General features: G+C 38.2%; 1 protein-coding gene across 1 annotated transcript; it reads left to right on the top strand.

The window, feature by feature from the left end:
- The first annotated feature begins 3,701 nt into the window (after window positions 1-3,701).
- On the top strand, window positions 3,702-12,058 carry LOC6558951. The gene is made up of 6 exons (XM_001983188.2): window positions 3,702-3,888; window positions 8,419-8,550; window positions 8,797-8,947; window positions 9,042-9,859; window positions 10,749-10,954; window positions 11,784-12,058. The coding sequence occupies exons 1-6, from the start codon at window positions 3,702-3,704 to the stop codon at window positions 12,006-12,008; spliced, it is 1,719 nt and encodes a 572-aa protein (XP_001983224.1). The 3' UTR covers window positions 12,009-12,058.
- Window positions 12,059-12,258: the final 200 nt, after the last annotated feature.

Raw genomic sequence — 12,258 nt, 5'->3', positions numbered from 1 at the left:
ATTTGAAGGCAATAACATTTGACTAACTAAACTATAACTATAACTATAACAAATGTAAATTTTAACTATTTAGAAAAAAGAGATTCCTAGACAGCAGGTACTGCTCTGCCCAGTGACATTGTTTATTAGAAATCTTCTGCTTTACATTGAAAACTTAACCATCGAGTAACTAAATAATTTCGAAAGCAAAAAATATTTTGAGTTATTGTCATGCGTCGGAAGAAAGTCATTTAAATGTAACGCTAAACCTGATAAGTATTATTTATAGATATATATTTATGAAAACTCAACTGACAAGTGTAACAAATGTATGACGACGCATAAATATTTATCGACTGCAGTTACGCTGTCAATTAAGATGGGGCTAAGCAGACAAGCCAGGCAGGCATGAAATGTTGCTGCAAGTTGAGCGCCAACAATTGTCTGTTTGCCTGACAAAGATGTCAACACCAACAACAGACCACCTTCTGCAAGCCAATTGGCAAGCTGATTAGTCTTTTTGCTATCAGTTCATCAGTCTCCCAATAAGGTATATAAGGCATATTCTTGATTGGCAATTATTAACTAAATATAAATATTAGCAGCTGAAATTCGATCTGCAAGGGTATTTCATCTTCGGCTTGTCAATTATATGTATAGATTTGTTGTTTTCAACCAAATAAGACTTAAAAGCGCTTTAGACTTGCCGTATAATAAGATTGGTGTTAAGCGCGCCAATTAATTAGTCATAATGTAAAAAATATGGTGCGGTTGGAATTTTAATACCCTAGGCAGTAGCAAAAGAAGGTATACCAGCTAGATAAATGAATAATCTTATATCAAGAAGCATATATGACTCCATTTACTTTTGATGAACAATCTTCAGCTAGTATTTTAACACAAGATTTTAATTTATTTATTTTTGAAATGAGATGAGTGCAAGAGATATTTGTTTACACAAGCTGAAAGCTGTTGACATCGATACTTGTGGTTTAATTTAGTAATTATAGTTATTATTTATACAATACAATAAAAATTACATTTTTGAGATCGAGGGTTTTAAATTAAGATTTTGAAGTAGAAGAATGAAACATTCTGAAATCAATAATCATCTTTTTGTATTCAAACATAATCAAATATTGACACATTTTTGAGTTCCCCTCAACCTGCAAGCAGTTGACATCATTTCTGTAAGCCACAAGTAGCAAAACCTCAAGATAAATGGTCACTTCCCCAATTGAAAAATACATTACAAATTAAATTTGTAATTACAGACTTTAAAGATATTATAGTGGAAAATTAGTGAACCCAAATTTACCATAGTGGTTTTTATTGTTTAAGCAAATATAGAGATATTTTCGATTAATTAATTAATAGAATACGAATTACATTTATAAATTGATATTATTGGTTTTAATTTAAGAACTAAAAGAAAGGAAACTTCATGAATAACAAAATGCAAATATAGACAAAATATTTTTGAGTTTGGCTCAAGCTGTAAGCTGTGGCTTTGAGATAAATGGTCACTTCCCCAAGTTAGAAATTGATACACAGTATTTGGCGTGTGGGGCAGAGTGGAGTGGACAATGGACAAGTGCGTGGCTATATATTACAAGTTGTTGGAGCCAAATCGAAGAGTAGTTGCGGCTGACCGCAACAATTTCACTGCTTTCTAACGCTGCTGAACAACGAACAGCGAATCAGCGGGCAGCTGCAATGCGATTATTGAAATGCGATGAAGGTTTTTCATTCCACAGATTTTGCCAGTCAGCCACAAATCATGTGCAGCAGCGGCAGCTCTTGTGGATAATTGCACCTGATAGAAGATGTCGCTGGAGATGTCTTTAGAGATGCCGTTGGAGATGTTGACAATATGGTGACACTGGGCTAGCCAGCTACAGTTGACGTTGTCAACAGCGTGTCTCTCTTCCTAACATGATAATTGGACATGTGCATGGACATAAGAGGATGGCCAGTCAGCCAGACGGCATCTTCTTTTTGTGGCTGCCCTATTCCTCGATTTAATTGGCAGCTCACTGCTTGGCATGAAAGTGAAATTGTTAAGCGAGTTTAGGCCACGTGACTCGCCTGCTAATTTTACTTCTCTTATTTGTTTCATTTTTTGCAATTTCGTAATCAAAATGTGAGTGTTGTTGAGTGCTTTGCGAGCACACCCAATTTCATCGATTCCTCGCTTTAAATATTATTAATTTTTCACATTTTTTTTTTGGCAACTTTCATTTTGTCACCTCATCAAAGACAGCTAAATAAGCAAGTGACAGGTGTCTAAGAGCAGGCGCAAAAATATGTGTTTGGCTAACTGGACTGAAAGAAAAGGGCCAAAAGTCAGCCTACACGCAAATCACATTAGCCTGTTAATTGATGGGGTCAATAAAAGAACAACTATCCAAATGCGTTTTTGGGGAAGGGCTGCAAACACTGAGAAAGCTTTCATTTTTTGATAGTGTGCGCAACACAGAATTTGTTAGTGATGCAACACTGTTTAAATTGCCCAAACACGACGTTAATTCAATTAACAAACTATTTACGCAATGCGTACGGCGCTTAAACGGGTGCTAAATGAAAAGTTTGGTAAGACTGCATTCCTCCTAATTTGTCAAAAAAAAAATACCGTATCGGCACCAAAATAACGTAGTGGAACATCATTATGCTCGACCCGGTAAATTGGGTGTTTGCATTTTAATATGTCTGTGCTTAAGCTTGTATCTTTATTAATTAATTAATTATATGTATGTATATATTTATATATACATATTTTTTTTTTAAATAATAAATAAGTAAATGTGTAAATGTTACAAGCCAAATTTAAATGTTTCTTTTCTGTTTCTATCAGTATTTTCCTCTAATTGACGCACAATTGACAATGCAAGAAATGCTGCCAATTCTCTCAAGTTTAGTTATTAGTTTTAGTCAATTCTGATAAAAGGTATTGATTGACCCCAATTGAGACAACATCAGAAAACATTCCTCCTAAGCCAAAGTATTGTTTTAAGAAATTTAAATGTTATAAGCCAAATTCCAAATTCCAAACAGTTTTCTTCTGCTCAAATGCAGACAATTCGCTTAAGTTCATTCATCACTTTTGGTCAATTCCACGGATATCATTTGGTGTGACGCTCGATATGCATTTAGTGGATACCCTAATTGAGGCAACTGCATAATTGGCAATATAATGCATGCCGCACATGGGCCACAAAAATGCCGAAAGGTAAACCGCCTTGACCAAAACCAAGCAGCGAGAGCTCAGCGCTTGCTCTTTTGGCTCTTTACACAGTTAACTTTCCACAGAGAGCCAACAGCTTGAGCCAGCTTTCACAATGCGCTCTTAGCCCGAAGTCGAAGTCGCAGTCGAAGTCTGCAGCTGGTTTTGGTATAAAACTTCTTACGTATGCGCGTCATGGCTCAATCCTACCTTGAACTTGCTCGTGTTAAGATCGCTCATCAGCTGTCTGTGTGTGTGTGTATCTATGTGTGTGTGCTTGGACTACGCCGGCGTAGCAGATTATTGAATATTTATTGGAAAAAAGATAAACGTTGCGGGGACTCCTAACAAATATGGAACAAAGATCCGTTCTTTTTTGTGCGTGTCGATAGGTGTAATAGGCGATTATAGACCATATATAAATATATACAAAACAAACCGATTCAACGCCAAACGGTGAAACAAATACAAACCTGAGCGATTGAACATACTGCCAAAAATGGAGTGGCAGCATTACTCAGCTGGTGCTGGGCTCTGGATGCCGCTGATGCTGCTCTGTTTGCCACTGCTGCATGCCTGGAGCCTGCCTGCCGCCGCACCCTTGGAGTCCGCGTGGTCAGCAGTTGTGGCAGACAAGCCGGTGGCAGTTGCAACAGCAACGACACCAGTTCCTCGCCAGCTGAATGGTAAGTAAAAACTTTTGTTTTTTAGTTTACAGCTGAGTCAGTTTTTTCTTTTTTGTTTTTCATTTTATTGTAGTGAAATTTTAATTTGAATTTTTATTATTACTATTTTGTTTTATGGTTTTTGCTCATTAAGTTAAATGTGAGAGCGCATTGCAATTTATTAGCGCCATTATATCATAGTATCACTTAAGAGCTGAGCCGAGAGACTGATCTCACTTAATATAATAATCTACTAGACAATGCCAACGAGTGCAGGTCTAAACTGACATGGATAATTAACGCTGACTTTCTTGGGCAGTGCAGCATAACGTGGAATACATGAATTTGATGGGCCTTTTTAGAGCAGGTGACATGCTCAATGCTCAATGCTCATACGCATTCCCCCCTCCCCCCTTGTTTTGGCTCCGATGTGCATAGCTCCACTTCTGGCATAATCAGCAATGAACATTTAGCAATTAGCTCGAGGTCGACACTTGCCATAAAGCCATAAAAACAGCAACAGAAAACCCAGCTTAGTCCATGTAATATGGGTCATGGAGTGTGAAGTATGAAGTATGAAGTACTTATAACTAAAACCAGAACTTGTTGAGGACTAGCCACAAAAAAGGGTGTCAGGTGTGCCGGGAAACAAACTTCACACAATGTGTGCAGTCATTAAAGAGCTCGCAGTTAAAGGCATGACAAAAGCCGTGAACATCCATGCCTTACATGCTCTTTAACACAACGAAGCCAAAATACTCTCTTCTGGAAAAGTGTAAAAGTGCAAATAGCTTAATTGGATTTTAGGTGTGGGCTGAGTGTGGCTAAAGCAGGTCTACCTGGTTAATGACTTAACACTAAGCCACACTCAATTCGTCCTAAATTTTAGGAATTCGCCATACTTTTGGCGCCAAGTGTAACTTGTCTCTTTGATCAGCAAGTAAGGTTTGTGTGTATTAATTTCAGTGTGAATCTTTCTAAAATTTAGATAAAATATGTCTAGTTTATTGGCTTTTTAACATAGAAGATTTATTATATTAGCTTTTTTGCTACCTATATTATTATTATTTAATATTCATATTTACAAAATAATAATAATAATATTTCATATTTGCAAATTTTTTTACATAGCTTATAAATTCTAAATTCTATAAAGAAGAAGAACTACCGAATTTGTAGGCCAATTTTGTCCCAGCCAATCACAAGAGTATCTCTAATTCTATAACGGACAATCAATTAAAGAACTTGTATTTGCATACCTATTCAAATTGTGTGACTCTCCACAAAGACAAAGAGCAAAAGCGCAACAATGTAAGTTAAGCAGACAATATCCAAATGATATCTTTGTCAAGTCATGTTATAGTGCCAGATTTTGTTGACCACTTGGCTAAACATAAGAAAACACAAATACAAACACAAACACAAGCAGAAACAAAAACAATACCTGTAAAGTGAGGCCGAGTCAGAATCGAGGCGTCTTTGTGGGGAGTTGACACCAAAAAAACAACCTGAAAATTGTTCATAATTGGGTTATAACCGTCATGTGTGTGTATGTGTGTGTGTGTGTGTGGTTAGGTGTGTGTGCGTGTGTGAATGTGGCTACACCTTGTCTTGTTTGGTTGGGTTTTTGTTTTTGTTGGCCACTGGAAAAATGAAAACAAATCTGCCTCCGCGTTGCCGGCATTGACAACAATTTCTCAGTGCGCAAAAAAAACTAAAATGTACAGAAAAAATTAAACAAACTAAATGATGACGGACTGTCTGCTGCTGTTTTTTGTGTTTGTTTTCTTTGCTTGTGTTTTTTGTTTTATTTTTTCTTCCACGAAATGAAATTTCATTTTTTAATTGCATGGCTGGCAAGTCGCTCAATTGCCCAGTTTGGCTTGCAACTAACTCGATCAGATCTCGTATTGGGTGACATTGAATGTGGTTAAAAGAGAGCTCAGGTTGTGTGTGTTTGGATTTGCGTAGCTAACAACACGTTAGCAACACGTTGTTCACGGATTTCTGCGCTTCTTTAAAATAGAAATAAAAAAATAAAAAAAACGGGTGCTGATCGAAACCAGTGAAAGTTTATTGAGTAGCATTTTGGTTGTTGTTATTATTGTGGTTGTTGTTGGCGCACACATTTATTGGCTAACGGTAATGCAAAGTTGGGACACAAGTTTCTATTTCAATGAAGAATTCTTAAAAAAAGAAGAAAAAAACAGTTGTTTGTTCTAAAAAACTCAAAGACAGCAAATTGAAAGAATATGGAATGTCATATGCCATATTCATTTGCATAACTTAGCTATGAATGATAAATAATGCTAGACCTTTTACCAATATAAGTGACTAATTAAGGGCCCTATTTTAGTTCTCTACGAACCAGGCTAACTGGAGACACGACTAACTCTAACTAAAAGGTGCCCAGCTCGAGGCAACAATCAATAACTTTGCACAATTTTACAAGTTGATTTCGGGGATTGTCGTTTAGAATTTCGCGTGATTATGTTCATATTTTATGAGCTACTGTTACAAATATTGCCGATGGCTGTAGTTAAATGAGATTTACGGCCGCAACTGGCCACATAATTGTTGGCCAGTTGGCCAGTTAGCCAGTTGGCCAGCTGGCCCACATGCCCAACGCAGAGTGCAGTCCACTTTTATTTTTACAGTTTACAGTTTATTTTTACAGTCCAGTCAATGGGCCAAGTTGCTTTTCAGCATGCAAATAGACGAGACGCGTCACCCATCATCAAGTTTGGAGGCGGCACATTAACCACGCCCCCAAAGTGCATGTGATTGTTGCTCTTAGTCAAAAGTACTACAACAACAATAACAACAAGCCCAACCACAATAACCATGGGCCACGCATAAATTTCAATTGCAGTGAAAGTTCAAATCGTAATCCGAAATTAGCTCGTCGTTCGGGGCGGGGGCGACTGGGTAGGAAAGCGTGATTTTGTTGCACGCCCAACAAAAGTGATGTTGTTGCATCCCATCCACAGGCAACCGATCGAGTGCCAAGGCTTAATGTGGCACATTTATAAGATGCCAAAACAAAGCACAAACAAATGTTAAACATACACAGCACAACTGAGGAAGCAGGCTGCCTGCTGCTGGCTACTTACTATTTGCACTCAGAGAAAACATTGAGATTCGTCAAGTGTAATTCATCTTATTATTCAGCAAGTAAATTTCTAAGCTTGAAGGCTGTGGCTTGCTAAGAAAATGGTTTTACATTTCTTAAAATATGTCTAATTTTCAGGGTGTTGTTTTTCCATCTTTTTTGATAGCTTTATTAACTATTATTTTTTGTTTATCATTTATTATCTATTGTTTATTATTTTTGATTTATTATTCATTATTTATTTTAGCAGATAGACTGTAATTCGAGAGCATTCTAGTGAGAATTGTATCTTGAGGTCAACTTATTTTAATTTTAAGAAAAATATTTTAGTATATATTCAACAATCATTTCTAAGAGCAAGGAAAACTTTCCAATTTTTAGTGAGATTTTTTCTGAGTGTACTACTGGCTCCTCTCCCGCGTGGGTTGCAAGCATCAGCAGCAGCAACAAAAACTGTAAAAGGATTTCTATCTGCTTGGATGTCACCACGAAACAAGCGAAACAAACAATTTTTCACATGGCCAAAATGCCAATGTTGCATCCTATGGATCCATGGGACTTTGCTATTTTTAATATTGTTTTTCTTTTTCACATGGCCAATGGTGCATCCTAGTCCCATTGGACTGGTGCTGACTTCAGAGTTTAGCTTTCACTTGACACTGGTGGCAGAATGACAATATTGGCTTGGGTCAAAGTACAACTTATTTTAAGCAGTGATTTTCACTTATCACGAGGCGCAGTTGGTGCAGTTGCCACCTGCAACAGGTAGCATGTCAATTAAAAGTTGGCCAACTGCAATCATAATAATTAATCACAATTGTTGTTTTTGCAATAAGTTGTCAATTGAATTTGAAATTAATTAGGGTAATTAAGATGCTTAAAGTCGCCGCAGCTTTTTAATGCCTGACTAATTGTTAGGCTTTGCACATTTTCACTTAATTGTGGCTGCCACAAGAAAACCACAAACGAGAGCCAAGCAATAACTATGTTTTAAACATGGCATGCGTCGCTGACAATGTGGCAACTGTGGCAGCAACAACAACAACAAGAACAACGACAACAAAGCATTCGCCACACAAGGTGTTATCAGCTGTTGTTTGCTGCTGCTGCTTGTTATTTATGTGTGGTTACCGTCCAGTGGTCATTGGTTAGTGGATGCTTTTGCATTGGCTTTCACTCACATATTTACGCTTGCTTTGCCAGCCAAACAGCAATCAACAAACCAACAGACAACAATCAAAAAATCAACTTCTGCAAACAAAGTTAACCAGAAATCAGACCAATTTCCACTGAATTTTGCATGAATTAATCTCTCAAGGAGACATCAAAGTCATCAGACAATCTAATGAAATATAGATAATTATTTATTTGTTGTTATTATATATATTTTGTTTTAATCTAATTTAATAGATTATATTATATACTTGTTTTTCTTTCAGATATCTCACCTTATGTGGATCTGGCTTTGTGTCCCATTCGCTTGGAGCCCTGGGGCTGTGCCAAACAGAAAACGGCTCGAATTCTCGATGCCTGGGATGATGAACTCCATATGCAGTGGCAAAAGCTGAAAGGTTAGCAATTTGTTTTCGAGTGAAAGATGTGATAATTAGGTCTTTTTTCTCACCCCGTTGCAAGTGGCAAGTGAAACTTGCAAATTTGCCAAAGACACAAATGAAAAACAAAAAAATAAAAAAAAAAACAAAAATGAATAGAAAAGTTCAACAGACAACTTGAACTGCAGCTCTGAAATACTCGTACATCTGAAATGCAGCTAATTTACATATTTGGTGTGTATTTGTTGGATATTTTTCTTACAGTTGAAGCAGATCGGCAGCTGAATGCAACGATTGAGAGACGTGGCTATAGCGCCTCGGAGCTGCCCATCAAGGAGAAGCCATCGACGCTGCTCAAGAAAATCGAGATCGGCACCAAATACATGAAGGAATATTTGGCCGAGACGATGGACGGGTAAAAATAACAACAACTGCAACAAGTTTACCTTAGATTCAGGTTATTTATCTGGTTTTTCTTCATTTTTTTTATTATTTCTTGTCACGCTTAGTTTCCTTGGCCGTGAATACGAATCGAAACCGGAGTCGGCAGATGATAGTGAAAATACTGACTATGATGAGGAGACAGATGCGGATACGGAGGGGGATGCTGATGCAGAAGGAGAGGCAGAGGGAGAGGCAGAGGCAGAGTCAGGTGCGGAAGATGAGGATGAGAACGAGAAGGAGACGGAGGCAGACGCTTCCAATAGCGGTGATCAGGAGACGAGCGATGCTGAGGAGGATGAGGCAGAGGAAGATGCTGAGGATGATCCAGAAAATGAAAGTGGACAGGCAGCAGCTGCCACAGCAAATGCTGCACCAGTGGCAACCTCTGTGTTCAGTGAGGATAACACATCTGGCGCCGTGGAGTTTATAGAGCTCGAGGATGGCGAGGCGGAGGCTGCGGGTGCAGCCAAAAAACCAAGCGGAAGCAAGCGCAAGAAAGATAAGAAACGCAAGCAGAAAAAGAAGAAAAAGGGGCAGCAAGAACAACCTGCAACATTGGTTGTGGTGCAAGCAGCGCCAGAGCATCACGATGAACACGAGAGCATCTCCACAGGAGGTCATGGCGGAGGACATGGAGGAGGACATGGAGGAGGAGGACATGGAGGAGGAGGTAGACCCGCAAAGAAGCGCAAACAAAAACGTGGCAAGCGTAAGAAGAAGGGTCAGCAACAGGCCACGTGGCAGGTGGAGGAATCGAGTGATTCACTGGGACTTGGTCTGCTCGATGAGCTGTTGGATGTGCCGGAAATTGGAGGCGTAGGCGAAGGCGGCGGAGGAAAGCGCAAGCATAAGAAACCCACAAAATATGGTAGAAGTAACGGAGGTGTGTGTTGTTTGCTGCGTGTGGTTTTTAAAACAAAAATGACTTACTCGCACCATTTCCTAAGCACAACTTTTTTAGTGCCTATCTATCTATAGAAATCTTAACTTTGGCCTGCCAATTTTTAAATACACTTGCAGAGCAGTGAAAAACTTAAAGTAAGCTCTGCAAGCGTATAATTAAGTTTGTTAAATTTACATAAATACTTTTGGTTTGCATGCTATAGCAGCCAGCTGCGCGTCAGTCATGCACAGCATGTGTACTGCTTGACAAGCAGTTTACTGTGGTGGCGGTGTGTTGTCATAGCAGCCAGCTACATTTGAACTGCATTTTTAACGGCTACATAATTTATGCAATAGTTTGAATTTGAATATTGCTTTCCATTTAAGCTCGGTTTTCAAATCGAGTTTGCAATATGTTTTCTTGACATTTAACTTAATTTATAGTTATTATTTGTATTTTTTCTTTCACAACTTACTTTATGCATTTCGAATTGGAAGAGAACAAAATACATAAATTTTGATCTTTCCACACAGGTTAATAGTTCATTAAAAGTGTGGATTCCAGTTTTGGCTTTAAAAGAACTTATTTTTTCAACCAGAAAGCAGGCTTTTATCAGTTGCATAAGTTATAGAGCCGATTATAGATTTAAGTATTATGTTTTGTACATATTTTGCCTGATTTGATATGTTATCGTTATCGTTACCGTTGCCGTTTTCGTTATCGTTACTGTTAACGCACTTACGCGCACTGCAGTTCATACTAACAAACACCACCCTCCCAAGCGATAAATATCGTTAAATCGTTATTTGATTATGCGTTACTTTTTTATTAATTAGACTTTAGTTCTTTTTTGAGCACCAGTTAATCGACAAAAAATCCTGCTTAACAGTTACGCGCGGCAAGAAGAAGAAGAAGAGGAAGGCATTCGCTAAACTGGTGCTGATTGGCTCACTGCTGAAGTCGAAAATCGAGTTACTCCTGAAAATATTGGGTGCCCATTTGCAGGTCAAATTCTTTGCCATAGCCCTGATTGGATTGCTCATAAATATAGCCCGATTCTGGATCGATGTGAAGCGGGGCGGTACTCCCGCCAAGGTGAGTTCAAGGGCGCCCAATTAAGAGTGTACCTATTTGTTTATTATTTGTTGTTTTTTTTTTGTTTTGGATCACACACACACACACGAACAACTTGTTCCGGTTAAGAGACCTATTTACGAATATTTCTTGTTCTAAACAAAAATCTGCTGCACCCTTTTTTCAGTCATAAAAATTTGTTGTTAATTTTAAGCAAAACTGCTCGGCAAAAAAAAGGTTTGTTGACCCGCCCGTTGCCAGTTGACTGTTTCTTTTATTTTTCTCCTTTACCTCTATATATATATACTCTATCTGAAGAACATATTGTACAAATAACTACTATATATACATATGTGAGTACACAGATATAGGTTTTCAACTGTTTCACTTCAGCTGCGGTTTCCCGTTTTCCAGTTCAAAACAAATTTACCCACAAAAAATACAAACAAAACAAGATGTCCAAATGCTAACATGTTCAGACCTCTTTGGTTTCAGATATGGTAAACTAATTGGACAGCTACAGCTAACAGTACATAAAATTCAAAATGCCCCCCAAAAAACCAAAACCAAACCCAAAAAAATAATAAAAAAACAATAATTAAAATGTTATAAAAAGTAGCGTAGCCAAAAATCTTATCCACGATGTAAGTATTGGCCTCTGATTTAGTGTCGTCCCCCCCTCTCCATTCCAAAATAAACTCTGATTGTTATACACACACACACACACATACACACACACACACAGACACAAACCCACACACTGACAACTCTCACAAACTGTGGTCTCTTTGGTATTTCCTTTGGTGTTTTTCTCACTCCACGGCATATTTGGATCATTTTGTCTAACTAGGTTGTCTATGTCGAACATGCTCATCATCAGCACCATTATGAGGATCATGGCGAGGATTGGGGCGAACAGGGCAGCTACTGGAAGCGATCCCTGCAAACGGATCCCTCCGTCGAGGATATCGACTCCTCCACGGACAGCTATCAGAATAGGCCGCATCATCAGCAGCAGCCGCAACACGATGCACATTATTTGGCCTATCGCGGCAATCAGCATCAGTGGCAGTAGTAGTTGTGTGGCACGTGCCACATATACATATGTGCGGCATATACACATAAATATACCATATGTCGTTTATCTTAGTTAATCGCAATTATGACGCTGATTATTAAATAATCCCTCGAGTCCTAGTTCGAAATTAATTTTAGCTGAAAATGCCAGTAAAACAATTGTAGTTGTAACCCCGCCTTAGTAGAAATTTATTTATTCGATTTTAGTGCAATGTCCAATACCTTAATTTAAGCTTTAAAAAATAAAC

This window comes from Drosophila grimshawi, unplaced genomic scaffold, assembly GCF_018153295.1.
Source record: "Drosophila grimshawi isolate 15287-2541.00 unplaced genomic scaffold, ASM1815329v1 contig_44, whole genome shotgun sequence".
Taxonomy (NCBI): Eukaryota; Metazoa; Arthropoda; class Insecta; order Diptera; family Drosophilidae; genus Drosophila; species Drosophila grimshawi.
This window is presented reverse-complemented; position numbering and strand designations above follow the sequence as displayed.